The following is an 18,279-nucleotide window of genomic DNA, read 5'->3' on the forward strand; positions in this document are numbered from 1 at the left end:
CGAGATGGAGCTCCCCTGCTGCCTTCCTGCTGGATTGATCGCCCCTGATCGCCCCTGATCGTCTGCCTGCCTTGGGTAAGCTGAACTACAACTCTCTACCACTGTTTATTTTGCTTATTTCTATCTCAACTGTCTAAAAAATTTTTTTTTTTTTTTTGCATTTTTTCTTCTATCTTTGTCATTATTACACTTTTGTACACATACACACTGATTTACAACTTTCCCAAGCACACACAGACACTTACACACACACTTACACTTACACTTTTTTTTTTTTTTTTTTTTTTTTTTTTCTTTCTTTTCTTTTCTTTCTGTCTTTGCTTTCTTTGGCAGTCTTTTTTTTTACTAAAACTTTATTTCTGATCTTGCTCTATAATTATCTGATTTATTTGGTTGCATTTTAGTGTTTTTTTGGCATTTTCATAATTGATTTCTGTTTTTGAATTATTCTATTGCACTGTAACTTTTTGTATTGCTATTGGGTGCTGAATTTGCAGTGACGTTGGTGGATCCAGGGCTCTGACCACCGATTTCATTGCAATTATTGTTCTTCTGTTGGTTTAGGTGGTTTTATTGGATTTTACGGTGTTTTATCTTTGCATTGTTCTTTATTGTGTGTTTAGTGCCCCCAAAAAGGTTGCTTTTGCAGTGACATTGGTGGATCCAGGGCTCTTACCGATTTCATTGCAACTATTGTTCTTTGATTGCTTTTAGTGGTTTTATTCCATTTGATTTCAGTTGTTCTAGAAAGGTCCAGAGGTGCTAAGATTGTTCTGGTAGTTTCTATTGCCAAGGGTTAGGCTGATGCCACACGAGGCGTAGGGCTGATTTTTTCAGCAAGTGGAAAAACGCTTGCCGAAAATTCAGCCCTACGCCTGCTACTTGTTCCTGCACCCGAATGAATGGGATACGCTCGGGTGCAGGCACGTGTAGCCGATATACGCATGAAAACGCGAGACTTTGCATTCTCACGCGTTTTCATGCGTATATCGGCTACATGTGCCTGCACCCGAGCGTATCCCATTCATTCGGGTGCAGGCAAAAAAAAGGGGTGCATAGAGTGCAGCCCCAATATTATGCATTTTCAGGTTTGGCGGCCATGTACTTATGTGCAACCAGACATAGGTATCGTTTTATTCAGGGGAACTTGCAGATTGATGGTTAGTAAGTTTTTGGTAGTTGCCATGGAGATTTTGGGGAGAAATCTAGGTTTTTTATCTGGTTTTTCCTTGATTTCTGACCAAAATCTAGGTTTGTATCTGGTTTTTCCTTGATTTCTGACCAAAGCACTGACTTCTGCAAGGGACTACGGCCACAATTTTCCATGTAGAAAGAGAAGAGTGGCGTCTCTGAATAGCTGAAGGTGTGCACTTTTCGTAAATATATAGATTGTGGGGGTTATCTCACAGGTAGGGGGGGTTAACACTGAAAAACTGCAGGTAGTGCACATAGAGCGCAGCCCCCAAAATTTCAACTGAAATTGCCCTTATGCATTGCCCCTGTTTGGGGGCATTTGGTGGCCACGTCTTTATGTGCACCCATACATATGGGGTATCGTTTTATTCAGGGGAACTTGCAGATTGATGGTTAGTAAGTTTTTGGTAGTTGCCATGGAGATTTTGGGGAGAAATCTAGGTTTGTATCTGGTTTTTCCTTGATTTCTGACCAAAGCGCTAACTTCTGCAAGGGACTGCGGCCACAATTTTCCATGTAGAAAGAGGAGAGTGGCGTCTCTGAATAGCTGAAGGTGTGCACTTTTCAGAAATATATAGTTTGCGGGGGTTATTTCACAGGTATGGGGGTGTTTAGACTAAATAACTGCAGATAGAGCACAGCCCCCCCTTATGCATTGCCCCTGTTTGGGGGCATTTGGTGGCCACGTCTTTATGTGCACCCATACATATGGGGTATCGTTTTATTCAGGGGAACTTGCAAATTGAGGTTTAGTAAGTTTTTGGTAGTTGCCATGGAGATTTTGGGGAGAAATCTAGGTTTTTATCTGGTTTTTCCTTGATTTCTGACCAAAATCTAGGGTTGTATCTGGTTTTTCCTTGATTTCTGACCAAAGCGCTGACTTCTGCAAGGGACTGCGGCCACAATTTTCCATGTAGAAAGAGAAGAGTGGTGTCTCTGAATAGCTGAAGGTGTGCACTTTTCGTAAATATATAGATTGTGGGGGTATCTCACAGGTAGGGGGGGTTATCACTGAAAAACTGCAGGTAGTGCACATAGAGCACAGCCCCCAAAATTTCAACTGAAATTGCCCTTATGCATTGCCCCTGTTTTGGGGCATTTGGTGGCCACGTCTTTATGTGCACCCATACATATGGGGTATCGTTTTATTCAGGGGAACTTGCAGATTGATGGTTAGTAAGTTTTTGGTAGTTGCCATGGAGATTTTGGGGAGAAATCTAGGTTTGTATCTAGTTTTTCCTTGATTTCTGACCAAAGCGCTGACTTCTGCAAGGGACTGCGGCCACAATTTTCCATGTAGAAAGAGAAGAGTGGTGTCTCTGAATAGCTGAAGGTTTGCACTTTTCGTAAATATATAGATTGTGGGGGTTATCTCACAGGTAGGGGGGGTTAACACTGAAAAACTGCAGGTAGTGCACATAGAGCGCAGCCCCCAAAATTTCAACTGAAATTGCCCTTATGCATTGCCCCTGTTTTGGGGCATTTGGTGGCCACGTCTTTATGTGCACCCATACATATGGGGTATCGTTTTATTCAGGGGAACTTGCAGATTGATGGTTAGTAAGTTTTTGGTAGTTGCCATGGAGATTTTGGGGAGAAATCTAGGTTTTTTATCTGGTTTTTCCTTGATTTCTGACCAAAATCTAGTGTTGTATCTGGTTTTTCCTTGATTTCTGACCAAAGCGCTGACTTCTGCAAGGGACTGCGGCCACAATTTTCCATGTAGAAAGAGAAGAGTGGTGTCTCTGAATAGCTGAAGGTGTGCACTTTTCGTAAATATATAGATTGTGGGGGTATCTCACAGGTAGGGGGGGTTATCACTGAAAAACTGCAGGTAGTGCACATAGAGCGCAGCCCCCAAAATTTCAACTGAAATTCCCCTTATGCATTGCCCCTGTTTTGGGGCATTTGGTGGCCACGTCTTTATGTGCACCCATACATATGGGGTATCGTTTTATTCAGGGGAACTTGCAGATTGATGGTTAGTAAGTTTTTGGTAGTTGCCATGGAGATTTTGGGGAGAAATCTAGGTTTGTATCTGGTTTTTCCTTGATTTCTGACCAAAGCGCTAACTTCTGCAAGGGACTGCGGCCACAATTTTCCATGTAGAAAGAGGAGAGTGGCGTCTCTGAATAGCTGAAGGTGTGCACTTTTCAGAAATATATAGTTTGCGGGGGTTATTTCACAGGTAGGGGGGGTTAACACTGAAAAACTGCAGGTAGTGCACATAGAGCGCAGCCCCCAAAATTTCAACTGAAATTGCCCTTATGCATTGCCCCTGTTTTGGGGCATTTGGTGGCCACGTCTTTATGTGCACCCATACATATGGGGTATCGTTTTATTCAGGGGAACTTGCAGATTGATGGTTAGTAAGTTTTTGGTAGTTGCCATGGAGATTTTGGGGAGAAATCTAGGTTTGTATCTAGTTTTTCCTTGATTTCTGACCAAAGCGCTGACTTCTGCAAGGGACTGCGGCCACAATTTTCCATGTAGAAAGAGAAGAGTGGTGTCTCTGAATAGCTGAAGGTTTGCACTTTTCGTAAATATATAGATTGTGGGGGTTATCTCACAGGTAGGGGGGGTTAACACTGAAAAACTGCAGGTAGTGCACATAGAGCGCAGCCCCCAAAATTTCAACTGAAATTGCCCTTATGCATTGCCCCTGTTTTGGGGCATTTGGTGGCCACGTCTTTATGTGCACCCATACATATGGGGTATCGTTTTATTCAGGGGAACTTGCAGATTGATGGTTAGTAAGTTTTTGGTAGTTGCCATGGAGATTTTGGGGAGAAATCTAGGTTTTTATCTGGTTTTTCCTTGATTTCTGACCAAAGCGCTGACTTCTGCAAGGGACTGCGGCCACAATTTTCCATGTAGAAAGAGAAGAGTGGTGTCTCTGAATAGCTGAAGGTGTGCACTTTTCAGAAATATATAGTTTGTGGGGGTTATTTCACAGGTAGGGGGGGTTAACACTGAAAAACTGCAGGAAGTGCACATAGAGCGCAGCCCCCACATTTTTAGCTGTAATTGCCCTTGTGCATTGCCCCTGCTTTGGAGTGTTTGGTGCCCATGTCTTTATGTGCACCCATACATATGGGGCATCATTTTATTCAGGAGAAGTTTGTCTTTCAAATATGCCTTTGTTAGAAAATTTTTATGAGATTTTTTTTTGTCAAATCCACATTTGATCATGCGTCCAAGTTTACGTTTTAGAAAAAAAAAAAAAATGTCATAAAAAGTTCCAAATTTCACAATGCACTGACAAAAGGTATTTGGCTTTTGAGTGAAAACTACATTGCACCTAGAAACCTGAAGGTCTGTAGTTTCTAAAGATACCAAACATGAGGGGATATTTTAGATTTACATATAAGTTATGCTGCATTAACTGTTACAAGCGCTTTTCTGCTTTGTTCTGGTGTGATATTGTACTAAGTATTGCCTTAGTTTGGGGGTTACTTCTGGACAGGAACTGTGGGGTACCACCACATATTTGGTATCGTTGGAATTGGGAGTATCAGGGCTTTTACAAACAATAAAAAAAAGTGAGTAAAATTAACTTTTCTATGGAAAAAAACCTCAAAATATACAGAAATTTTTCATAATTTTATTTTTTTTTTACATATTTCACCCAAAATACACATCATATCTCCAGAAAAGTTATAAAATTTGGTATGTATGTCGAAGCCCAATTAGTGACGAAAAAAACGATATATAATTTCCCTAGTTTCGTGGAGGTTTTCCTACCAAAAAACATTGTTAAAGTGAATGAGTACAAAATGCTTAAAAAACGTCTGGCACTGGGGGGAACCGAAATGACGAATTCGGCTGGCACTTAAAGGGTTAAAATGAATTAGTGTGCTGGGATCAAGTGCTAGGGGTGTCCAGGACCTATGTTAAATGTCAGGCCTTGAATTTTACTGTTTTCTATAGGCAGTGGGCTAGGGGGTTTGCTCTTATATTAGGGGTCCCTTCTTGATGCCCATGGAACATAGGTTTGTTTCCCATGATCCGCGGATTGGCGGATTGCTAATGTGGTGCCGTTATTTAAAAAGGGATCCCGTTCTCAGCCTGAACTATAGGCCTGTTAGTCTGACATCAGTAGTAGGAAAATTTTTGGAAGGGGTAATAAGGGATAGGGTACTTGAATACATTGCAGTTCACAATACTATTAGTTTGTGCCAGCATGGTTTTATGTGTAACAGATCTTGCCAGACTAATTTAGTCACCTTTTATGAGGAGGTGAGTAGAAACCTCGATGCTGGAATGGCAGTTGATGTCATCTACTTGGACTTTGCTAAAGCGTTTGATACAGTACCTCACAGAAGGTTAATGATCAAATTGAGGAATATTGGCCTTGAACATAATATTTGTAATTGGATAGAGAACTGGCTGAAGGATAGATTACAAAGAGTGGTGGTAAATGGAACATTTTCTAATTGGACCAGTGTGGTTAGTGGAGTACCGCAGGGGTCAGTCCTTGGTCCTTTGCTTTTTAACTTGTTTATTAATGACCTGGAGGAGGGCATAGACAGTACTGTTTCTATTTTTGCTGATGCAAAAATATAAGTTCCATGCAGGATGCTGCCGCTTTGCAGAGCGATTTGACAAAACTGGAAAACTGGGCAGCAAACTGGAAAATGAGGTTCAATGTTGATAAGTGCAAAGTTATGCATTTTGGTAGAAATAATATAAATGCGAACTATCTACTGAATGGTAGTGTGTTGGGGGTTTCCTTAATGGAGAAGGATCTAGGGGTTTTTGTAGATAACAAGTTGTCTAATTCCAGGCAGTGTCATTCTGTGGCTCCTAAAGCAAATAAAGTGCTGTCTTGTATAAAAAAGGGCATTGACTCAAGGGATGAGAACATAATTTTGCCCCTTTATAGGTCCCTGGTAAGGCCTCACCTTGAGTATGCAGTGCAGTTTTGGGCTCCAGTCCTTAAGAAGGATATTAATGAGCTGGAGAGAGTGCAGAGACGTGCAACTAAACTGGTAAAGGGGATGGAAGATTTAAACTATGAGGTTAGACTGTCGAGGTTGGGGTTGTTTTCTCTGGAAAAGAGGCGCTTGCGAGGGGACATGATTACTCTGTACAAGTACATTAGAGGGGATTATAGGCAGTAGGGGGATGTTCTTTTTTCCCATAAAAACAATCAACGCACCAGAGGTCACCCCTTTAGATTAGAGGAACGGAGCTTCCATTTGAAGCAGCGTAGGTGGTTTTTCACGGTGAGGGCAGTGAGGTTGTGGAATGCCCTTCCTAGAGATGTGGTAATGGCAGATTCTGTTAATGCCTTTAAGAGGGGCCTGGATGAGTCTTGAACAATCAGAATATCCAAGGCTATTGTGATACTAATATCTACAGTTAGTGTTGGTGGTTGTATGTGTGGTTTGTGTATGTGGGTGTATGGATTGGTAGGTGTGGGTTGTGTGTGCTGGGTTTACTTGGATGGGTTGAACTTGATGGACTCTGGTCTTTTTTCAACCCTATGTAACTATGATCATCCATAAATTGTAAATTGGACAAACAGGTAGAATGAGTATGTTGATAAGGAGCACATACAATGTTGGTACAAGCATAATTTCTTATCTGACATAGATAATTCCCTGCCTGTTATCAGCTCACTTCCCTTCCTGTATATCTTACTTAAAATCCAATACACATTAACTGAAGGTGAAAATAGAGCCCAAGTTCACCCTTAATAATCCTTCTTCATGCTGATCTTGTCCTTTTGTGCTCCAGATAACAAGAATGTTCAAATCCTAGTGATTTAAATATTACAATTTCTCAGCATTTTCTTCTCAAACCAACCAATCCAGTTCCCCTTCCCTTGCTTAGAGATGCTATAACATGAGTTGTGTTAATTGATTTCATGCTATTGCCTAGTTGCTAATTTCTGTTGTGTGTATTGCCTTATGATACACTGAAATAAAGCAGTTAGTACAGTCTGTAATTTTATAGTTCATAATAGTATACACTTTTTGGCAGGGCCATAAGAAGTCACTGCTGACTTATTTAAGAGAGTGTTATTATTTTAAAGGGACTAGTGGTGAAGTTAAGATTTAAATATAATATATAAATATTAAGATATAAATATAAAAAGGATCAGGGGCTGGTGGTGGGTGAGCAGGCCAGCAAGAGCCCCTGAGGGGGATTGGGGAGCACCTGGGGTAGTGGGCCTTGCACACCCCAGTCCCACACTGTTTGCAGTCATTGGCCCTGAACAAATCAGAAGACCCCAGTGTGACTTATCTTGCACCTCACAATAGCTTTATAGGGCATATGACGTATAGTCACTGGCACATACTGGTCAAAAACCCCCAGCTCTGGTTAAATGACATTTCTCTGGGTACCACCATAAGCTACAAAAACTAGTCACTGGCATGGACAGATCATATCCAAATATATTGTGCAATTATTGGTGTCTGCAGTACATATGACAAAAGCATATATATTTCCAAGGTGTCAGTTGGGCTGTGTATTGTTGTGGTAAGATTGTGTGTGTGGGGAGAGAGGTGTCATGATATTAGTGCACCTATCCAAACTTACTGCAACTTTCCTTAGCAGGGGCAACTCCCTAGGTGCACTCAAAGCCTGTGCACATGTACCAGGGAATTATGCCAGCATACAGTGGCTTGCAAAAGTATTCGGCCCCCTTGAACTTTTCCACATTTTGTCACATTACAGCCACAAACATGAATCAATTTTATTGGAATTCCACGTGAAAGACCAATACAAAGTGGTGTACACGTGAGAAGTGGAACGAAAATCATACATGATTCCAAACATTTTTTACAAATAAATAACTGCAAAGTGGGGTGTGCGTAATTATTCAGCCCCCTTTGGTCTGAGTGCAGTCAGTTGCCCATAGACATTGCCTGATGAGTGCTAATGACTAAATAGAGTGCACCTGTGTGTAATCTAATGTCAGTACAAATACAGCTGCTCTGTGACGGCCTCAGAGGTTGTCTAAAAGAATATTGGGAGCAACAACATCATGAAGTCCAAAGAACACACCAGACAGGTCAGGGATAAAGTTACTGAGAAATTTAAAGCAGGCTTAGGCTACAAAAAGATTTTCAAAGCCTTGAACATCCCACGGAGCACTGTTCAAGCGATCATTCAGAAATGGAAGGAGTATGGCACAACTGTAAACCTACCAAGACAAGGCCGTCCACCTAAACTCACAGGCCAAACAAGGAGAGCGCTGATCAGAAATGCAGCCAAGAGGCCCATGGTGACTCTGGACGAGCTGCAGAGATCTACAGCTCAGATGGGGGAATCTGTCCATAGGACAACTATTAGTCGTGCACTGCACAAAGTTGGCCTTTATGGAAGAGTGGCAAGAAGAAAGCCATTGTTAACAGAAAACCATAAGAAGTCCCGTTTGCAGTTTGCCACAAGCCATGTGGGGGACACAGCAAACATGTGGAAGAAGGTGCTCTGGTCAGATGAGACCAAAATGGAACTTTTTGGCCAAAATGCAAAACGCTATGTGTGACGGAAAACTAACACTGCACATCACTCTGAACCCACCATCCCCACTGTCAAATATGGTGGTGGCAGCATCATGCTCTGGGGGTGCTTCTTTTCAGCAGGGACAGGGAAGCTGGTCAGAGTTGATGGGAAGATGGATGGAGCCAAATACAGGGCAATCTTGGAAGAAAACCTCTTGGAGTCTGCAAAAGACTTGAGACTGGGGCAGAGGTTCACCTTCCAGCAGGACAACAACCCTAAACATAAAGCCAGGGCAACAATGGAATGGTTTAAAACAAAACATATCCATGTGTTAGAATGGCCCAGTCAAAGTCCAGATCTAAATCCCATCGAGAATCTGTAACAAGATCTGAAAACTGCTGTTCCCATCTAATCTGACTGAGCTGGAGCTGTTTTGCAAAGAAGAATGGGCAAGGATTTCAGTCTGTAGATGTGCAAAGCTGGTAGAGACATACCCTAAAAGACTGGCAGCTGTAATTGCAGCAAAAGGTGGTTCTACAAAGTATTGACTCAGGGGGCTGAATAATTAAGCACACCCCACTTTGCAGTTATTTATTTGTAAAAAATGTTTGGAATCATGTATGATTTTCTTTCCACTTCTCACGTGTACACCACTTTGTATTGGTCTTTCACGTGGAATTCCAATAAAATTGATTCATGTTTGTGGCTGTAATGTGACAAAATGTGGAAAAGTTCAAGGGGGCCAAATACTTTTGCAAGCCACTGTAGGTATTTCCCAGTAAGTACAATGCTATATAGTAACCCTTTATGTCCAGGATATATTCATATACAGTGGAGGAAATAATTATTTGACCCCTCACTGATTTTGTAAGTTTGTCCAATGACAAAGAAATGAAAAGTCTCAGAACAGTATCATTTCAATAGTAGGTTTATTTTAACAGTGGCAGATAGCACATCAAAAGGAAAATCGAAAAAATAACTTTAAATAAAAGATAGCAACTGATTTGCATTTCATTGAGTGAAATAAGTTTTTGAACCCCTACCAACCCATTAAGAGTTCTGGCTCCCACAGAGTGGTTAGACACCTGGTTAAGGACACCTGTCTTAACTAGTCACCTGTATAAAAGACACCTGTCCACAGAATCAATCAATCAAGCAGACTCCAAACTCTCCAACATGGGAAAGACCAAAGAGCTGTCCAAGGATGTCAGAAACAAAATTGTAGACCTGCACAAGGCTGGAATGGGCTACAAAACCATTAGCAAGAAGCTGGGAGAGAAGGTGACAACTGTTGGTGCGATTGTTCGAAAATGGAAGGAGCACAAAATGACCATCAATCGACCTCGCTCTGGGGCTCCACGCAAGATCTCACCTCGTGGGGTGTCAATGATTCTGAGAAAGGTGAAAAAGCATCCTAGAACTACACGGGAGGAGTTAGTTAATGACCTCAAATTAGCAGGGACCACAGTCACCAAGAAAACCATTGGAAACACATTACACCGCAATGGATTAAAATCCTGCAGGGCTCGCAAGGTCCCCCTGCTCAAGAAGGCACATGTGCAGGCCCGTCTGAAGTTTGCCAATGAACACCTGAATGATTCTGTGAGTGACTGGGAGAAGGTGCTGTGGTCTGATGAGACCAAAATAGAGCTCTTTGGCATTAACTCAACTCGCTGTGTTTGGAGGAAGAAAAATGCTGCCTATGACCCCCAAAATACCGTCCCCACCGTCAAGCATGGGGGTGGGAACATTTTGCTTTGGGGGTGTTTTTCTGCTAAGGGCACAGGACAACTTATTCGCATTAACGGGAAAATGGACGGAGCCATGTATCGTGAAATCCTGAACGACAACCTCCTTCCCTGAAACTGAAAATGGGTCGTGGATGGGTGTTCCAGCACGACAATGGCCCAAAACATACAGCAAAGGCAACAAAGGAGTGGCTCAAGAAGAAGCACATTAAGGTCATGGAGTGGCCTAGTCAGTCTCCGGACCTTAATCCAATAGAAAACCTATGGAGGGAGCTCAAGCTCAGAGTTGCACAGAGACAGCCTCGAAACCTTAGGGATTTAGAGATGATCTGCAAAGAGGAGTGGACCAACATTCCTCCTAAAATGTGCGCAAACTTGGTCATCAATTACAAGAAACGTTTGACCTCTGTGCTTGCAAACAAGGGTTTTTCCACTAAGTATTAAGTCTTTTTTTGTTAGAGGGTTCAAAAACTTATTTCACTCAATGAAATGCAAATCAGTTGCTATCTTTTATTTAAAGTTATTTTTTCGATTTTCCTTTTGATGTGCTATCTGCCACTGTTAAAATAAACCTACCATTGAAATGATACTGTTCTGAGACTTTTCATTTCTTTGTCATTGGACAAACTTACAAAATCAGTGAGGGGTCAAATAATTATTTCCTCCACTGTATGATGAAGGGAAAAATAAACCTTTAAAACAATGGGGCCCCTGCACAGGCCACTCTCCTCAACTGCATCACCTACACTCCTAAAGGTGCCCCTCTTCCCCCTGGAATGTAGTGTAATTTTTTCCCCTTTAAGCTAGAGAGTTGGTGCTTAAAAGGAGAACATTTTCAAAACAAAAAATGCAAGTGATGGAACAGATCAAGCGGGCGCTGGTCATTTTATCCCATAACCCTGCAGTATGTTGCCTTGCAGTCATAGCTATCTCTGGGGTCCCAAGCACACGAAAGTTACAACAGTTCTAAACTTGTGGCCAAACAGTTTCTTTGTGAGTTGATTAAGCTTTATACTGGTCAATGAAATACCTTTTTATAACTAACATTTAATCAATTTTATGAATAGTTATGGTATATTTTATGGAAGCACGCCTGTTCTCATTTGGTCACTATCCAACGTGCAGGAGAATAATAACAGGTAAATAAAACAGAGAAACTACTGGGGCCCTTTAGGGTTCTGATTGACATGAGGTTTCACCATATGTTAGCAACGGTGTCATCTTCCACAAGGTTTGGGGCACCCTGAAAAGATTTTGCTAGTGACTTCTATTTATGCCACTGCTAATGGAATAAGGACTTCATTGATACTTACAGCTGAACTAATGAGTAAGCCATAGTGCATATGTGAATCTGTGAGTTCTGACAAATACCAGAGGGGCTGCTGATAGATGCCACATACAGTCACTATTTAGTGGGCTGGTGGGGGTCTGTTTGGGCCTCTGTGTGCTGAAAATGCCAGGGCCTATTTAAAACCCATGTCCTGACTGCATCTCTATGTGAATGTGCAACACAATGGTGTAACATTTAGCACACTTGGCAGAAAATGTGTTCACCTTTAAAAAAATCCATAGCACATTAAAGTTATCTTACAGATGTTTATTTTCAAAAAGCAGGTTTTAAAACTGTTGAGTGTATAGAAAAATATCCACAAGTTTCATAGACACAAGGATAAACACAAAAAAATTTTTTTAACCAAATCTGTAACAAATGACTATAATAAAGTAGTAAACTTCCAGTGTTTATTTCACGTTAGCATTATGGTGCAGTTCCACTGACAGTGGCCATTGCCACTGTTACCTTGTTGCTATATCTTATACAGTATATAAGCACAGTATACACCTTATATCTTAACTATATCTTTGGTCTACCTACAGACTTTGCAGCTAGTGTGATGATTTTGACAGCAGTCCAACCAGTCTTATAACACTAGCTTAACATGGTCGGATTGATATAATATTCTATATCAACCCGACCATGTAAAGCTAGTGTTATAAAACTGGTTTGACTGCTACAAGCCAGAAATGGCCCTCCTCAGTGTGAACATAGAGCCCTATGTGTACCAGAAGTGACACACACTGTACATTCCATCCAGGCAGCCTGTGCACCTCTGTAATTATGCTTGTACTTGTACATTTAACCCCCCCCATGCAATAAAATCTGATGCCAAGAGAGAGTTAAAAGAAAATGCAGCTCATCTACATGTTAGTTATTAGCTGGGGGTAGGATCTAAGTCAGGCTTCAGAGCAAATCAGATCACTCTTTCACCAACCCTTCTTTTTGTCTCCAACACAACGGCACACTGATATAATTTATTTCAGGCAAGTAACCCACATGGACACTTGCTGCCAATCTTGATAGAAGATTTCTCAATAAATTGGTATTAATCACACTCAACATGTATAGCTGCTTCAGAAGCGATTGGTTGTTGCGAAGTTCCCATTATCAAAAATAACCATGTAGTTAGGAACAATATCAAATATAATGGCACTGGTTATAAAAATATATTTGTCAGCAGATTTGAAAAGTTAAAGTTGGTGTGGCAGTGCCCTGTTTCAAAGTAGTGGTTTTATTTTCTTGTACTTGAACGAGGAGAGGCATTAAGTGCACAGAGGATTTATTCACTGAGTGCTGGTATTTATAGGATGAGAAAACCCTATTTAAAACCCTATTGAGGTTCCCTTACAGGATATACTTCCACTCATTAGTACAAGTGTCTAGGCAAAGAAGGAATGTGCTGTGTACACAGTGAGCTAAACCTTTTAAGATGCAGACAGGAATTCATATCTGTGAATCCATTACCTCTGTGATAAAATAATGCACTTCACTACAAACGGTGCAAAGCGTTGATTCCTAATAAACATTACTTTCACTTAACTGATGATGTGGAATGCTCTAGGAAAGGATTCATAGGTTTTTGGAGGGTCTTAGGCCCCTTTTTTATGGTCCAGAGGGTCCTTTTAGTTTTATGCACTGTCAAAACTACAGGGGGTGTAGAGGCCGTAATGGCACCCATGCCAATATTTTAGTACAGTGGCCAACATTCCAAAATGTAAATATTAAGGGACATGGCTGGGCAAGGAAAAAGCAAAAAGGAAATTGCAAGTTTTAGGGGCTTGTGATCCAATGGTCATGGACTTTGTTTCAACTAACATGTTATTTGTGTTTTGCTTAGTTACATTTCTTTACACCCCCTTGACTAGGAGACCCAATAAAGAGTAGTAGCCATAGGTCACAATAACATCATAAAAGAAGATATTAAAAAGAATGCACCATGGATGGCTTAAATCTCCATAGTGTTGCAATCATTTTAGTGTCTTTAAAGGGAAATTATTGTAGCCCTATGTTGCATACATATTCTGATATAATACAACCCAACAGAAATCTGACATCTGAACATCCCAGCAAAGGGACAGGCCTGTGGGTGAAACACTCTCTAGGTTTTGACATATCCCTTAATTTAAGGGGCTTCAAACACCAAAGTTGCAGAATCCCACATGGTAAACAAGTTTTGATTGCAAATCAAGTTGGTACAAAATGGTGGTGTATTTGTAAAATTACATTTTTGTTTCAGGATTGTAAGCAGTGTCTGTGCCAAAATAAAATGTGCATTTCTTTTTTTGCATATCTGACAAAAATATATTTACAGCTGCAGGAAAACTGGTATGATAAGGCAGTCCTGTTCACTCCTGGCACATGATTCGATGAATTTAATTGTTGCCATGTTCAGGGGAGATCAGTCCAAATTCAACTTATAGGAAAGATCACCTACAGTTTGAAACAATATATAAAGTAACATCCTTAATGAAAAGGTCCATTATGGCACTGGGCTGGTCAGGGTTGACTTGCAGATTTCCACAGGCATTGGTTTGTTGAGGAATCTGTTGGAGTTTCTTCTCTTAGCAGCAGTGCATACATACAGTGCAGGTCAGACCAAAAGCAGTCTTGCTTGTTCCTCAGATCCACAGTGACTCTCCTTACAGAACGCACACTTCCCACAACTGTGTCAGTTTACCCTCTGTGAAAGGATTCAATATAATGTGCTGCTGGTCATACTGACTTCCTCCTGGAAACAAAAACACACTAAATGAGATCAGCTGTCATGCAGCACAGTGGCAAATAAACGTCAATATATCATATATTTGTACACATAAACATTCACATTTTAGAGTGTAAGCTCTATTGATAGGGCTATATTTGACTCATATCGGCTATTGGTTGTATTTTTGTATGTATTATGTATGTTCAATGTTTACACCTATTCACAGCACTGCAGAATATGGTGGCACTTTATAAATACAGTGGAGGAAATAATTATTTGACCCCTCACTGATTTTGTAAGTTTGTCCAATGACAAAGAAATGAAAAGTCTCAGAACAGTATCATTTCAATGGTAGGTTTATTTTAACAGTGGCAGATAGCACATCAAAAGGAAAATCGAAAAAATAACTTTAAATAAAAGATAGCAACTGATTTGCATTTCATTGAGTGAAATAAGTTTTTGAACCCTCTAACAAAAAAAGACTTAATACTTAGTGGAAAAACCCTTGTTTGCAAGCACAGAGGTCAAACGTTTCTTGTAATTGATGACCAAGTTTGCGCACATTTTAGGAGGAATGTTGGTCCCACTCCTCTTTGCAGATCATCTCTAAATCCCTAAGGTTTCGAGGCTGTCTCTGTGCAACTCTGAGCTTGAGCTCCCTCCATAGGTTTTCTATTGGATTAAGGTCCGGAGACTGACTAGGCCACTCCATGACCTTAATGTGCTTCTTCTTGAGCCACTCCTTTGTTGCCTTTGCTGTATGTTTTGGGTCATTGTCGTGCTGGAACACCCATCCACGACCCATTTTCAGTTTCCTGGCAGAGGGAAGGAGGTTGTCGTTCAGGATTTCACGATACATGGCTCCGTCCATTTTCCCGTTAATGCGAATAAGTTGTCCTGTGCCCTTAGCAGAAAAACACCCCCAAAGCAAAATGTTTCCACCCCCATGCTTGACGGTGGGGACGGTGTTTTGGGGGTCATAGGCAGCATTTTTCTTCCTCCAAACACAGCGAGTTGAGTTAATGCCAAAGAGCTCTATTTTGGTCTCATCAGACCACAGCACCTTCTCCCAGTCACTCACAGAATCATTCAGGTGTTCATTGGCAAACTTCAGACGGGCCTGCACATGTGCCTTCTTGAGCAGGGGGACCTTGCGAGCCCTGCAGGATTTTAATCCATTGCGGTGTAATGTGTTTCCAATGGTTTTCTTGGTGACTGTGGTCCCTGCTAATTTGAGGTCTTTAACTAACTCCTCCCGTGTAGTTCTAGGATGCTTTTTCACCTTTCTCAGAATCATTGACAGCCCACGAGGTGAGATCTTGCGTGGAGCCCCAGAGCGAGGTCGATTGATGGTCATTTTGTGCTCCTTCCATTTTCGAACAATCGCACCAACAGTTGTCACCTTCTCTCCCAGCTTCTTGCTAATGGTTTTGTAGCCCATTCCAGCCTTGTGCAGGTCTACAATTTTGTCTCTGACATCCTTGGACAGCTCTTTGGTCTTTCCCATGTTGGAGAGTTTGGAGTCTGCTTGATTGATTGATTCTGTGGACAGGTGTCTTTTATACAGGTGACTAGTTAAGACAGGTGTCCTTAATGAGGTTGACTAATTGAGTAGAAGTGTCTAACCACTCTGTGGGAGCCAGAACTCTTAATGGTTGGTAGGGGTTCAAAAACTTATTTCACTCAATGAAATGCAAATCAGTTGCTATCTTTTATTTAAAGTTATTTTTTCGATTTTCCTTTTGATGTGCTATCTGCCACTGTTAAAATAAACCTACCATTGAAATGATACTGTTCTGAGACTTTTCATTTCTTTGTCATTGGACAAACTTACAAAATCAGTGAGGGGTCAAATAATTATTTCCTCCACTGTACATGTTATTAATACTAATACTATTTTTACTCACCAATACTATTGGTTGCACCCATGTTTGGTGAAATAAAGCTTGTGAGCTATTTCCTTAAAACTAAGAAATAAGGCTGGCAAAGTGTCCTTGCCAATCAATTTATAAGTTAAATTAAGGGCCAGATTTAGTAAAGATTGAAACTGGGAGCCTGAAGTATTTTCCACTGGTCAGCCTGTTTTCCCCATTTGTTAAATGAATGCCAAGCAATACATTCTTACAGCCAGGAAAGTGATGAGAAATTGACATATTTATCTCTCATGTGATTGCTTGAGCAGTGGAACATATGGGCTAAGGGCAGTTTAGCAGTACAACTAATACCCACCCAAGTATTTGCACATTGTTCCCAGTTTGGTAAATACATGTTTAACTGATTTACTGTTCATTAATAAATTGGTATCTTAGATTTAACTTCTAAAACTTCTTACACTTCCTGTTTGTTCATAGATTTCCTTACCTAGATGATCATTTCAGGCACTGGGGTAAATTGCACCTCAGATAGAAGGGGACAAGCCAACACAAACTCACTCGGAACCAATTCCAGGGCAAAATGACTTTTACTGTAAATATTTGGTTGCCAAGTGACAAGTGTCAATCAAGCATAACCTTTTGTTCAAGCAAAACCGGCCTAACTTCCAGCTTACTGAGAGGAATGTAAAAATAACATGTGCACAGCCATCTCCAGCATAAATCAAGGGGAAAATTCTTTCCTGATGAAGAAAGGGGATTGGATCAGCCCCTTGATTAACTTTGTAATAGGAGTTCATTTCAGTAACCCGTCTTTCCTCAGTTGCTAAAAAGCCACCCAACCCCTTCTTGAAGCTTTCTAATGTATCTGCCAGTACAACTGATTCAGAGAGAGAATTCCACTTCACAGCTTTTATTGTAAAACTACACTCTGTACACAATATCTTTATGGAAAGAAAACAAAGAAATATCACCACTAATACCATTAGACCATAGTTTACAATTACACATCAGCGTGACACTGTATCAAAAGCCTTGGCACAATATAATTAAAACATCATCAATGGCCAATTTCCTGACTAATAGGTCAATTAGTTGGACATTAGTTTGACAAGCTCTGCTTTTCATGAAGCCATGCTGATTAGTACTCATAATGCCATTCTGCCAGACATGCTCTTTTGAGTAATCTTATGATGTTTTTATTTAGACAACAAGGGCTTTCTGGAAAAAAAAACGGTCCACATGACTTATAGGTATGTTTGGAAGTAGAATCATTTTTTTGAAAATAATTATTTTGGTGTCAGTATCACTTTAACAAGTTTTTAAATAACTTGCCCACAATAGATGCCAATCTTAAAGGCATCTCATTGCTAGGTTAAGTTCCCTTGTAAATAATGTAATTACCTGCTGTACTTCAGTCAACTGGTACTAAACCATATGATATTATGTGAGAAACCCAGAAAGTGGCCTTGCTAAGAGCAACGTGACATGGAAAGGTTTTGGGCTCCTGAGCAGCAAAGCTTAAGGCAGCCTTATTTCTAATAAAAACAAACAGGTACCATTCTATAGCAGTAGAGAGAGGTTGGATCAAACAAGTTGTCAATGCCTGGCACAGGATATCCTATGTAAACAGTTCTGTAAAGTTAATGTGAACAATGCTCTAGTCTAGGGAATGCACTCACAAGTTCTTACAGAGTTTAGCTCACAGCAATTCTCATGCAAATGAATGGAGATGGTTTTGGTGGACTTTTGTGCAGTGAAGGGTAAAATAAAATAAGCTTCAGCAGCTACTTTAATGAATTCCTGTTTTCTGCAAGGCATATACAGACCTTCTTAGAATTGTGCATGCACATGTTAACCCTTCATGCAGCATGATTGGGCTACTTTAAACCACTGTGCTTAATGCACCTGAAATTCCTGAAATGTGCCATTGCCGTTGAACTCAACTAAACTCTGGAAGCCAGTAGT

At 40.8% G+C, this 18,279-nt stretch overlaps 1 protein-coding gene across 5 annotated transcripts in view; it reads right to left on the reverse strand.

The window, feature by feature from the left end:
• Nucleotides 1-11,982: 11,982 nt before the first annotated feature.
• crybg1 (crystallin beta-gamma domain containing 1) overlaps nt 11,983-18,279 on the reverse strand; it is a 154,711-nt gene continuing 148,414 nt past the window's right edge. For all 5 annotated transcript variants that reach the window (XM_004914550.4, XM_004914551.4, XM_012963551.3 and 2 more), the window contains one exon: nt 11,983-14,464. In XM_004914550.4, coding sequence (XP_004914607.2) covers nt 14,376-14,464 — 89 coding nt within the window. In that variant the 3' untranslated portion in view covers nt 11,983-14,375. The remainder of the gene's footprint in view (nt 14,465-18,279) is intronic.

Source organism: Xenopus tropicalis, chromosome 5 (genome assembly GCF_000004195.4).
Source record: "Xenopus tropicalis strain Nigerian chromosome 5, UCB_Xtro_10.0, whole genome shotgun sequence".
In the NCBI taxonomy this organism is placed as follows: domain Eukaryota; kingdom Metazoa; phylum Chordata; class Amphibia; order Anura; family Pipidae; genus Xenopus; species Xenopus tropicalis.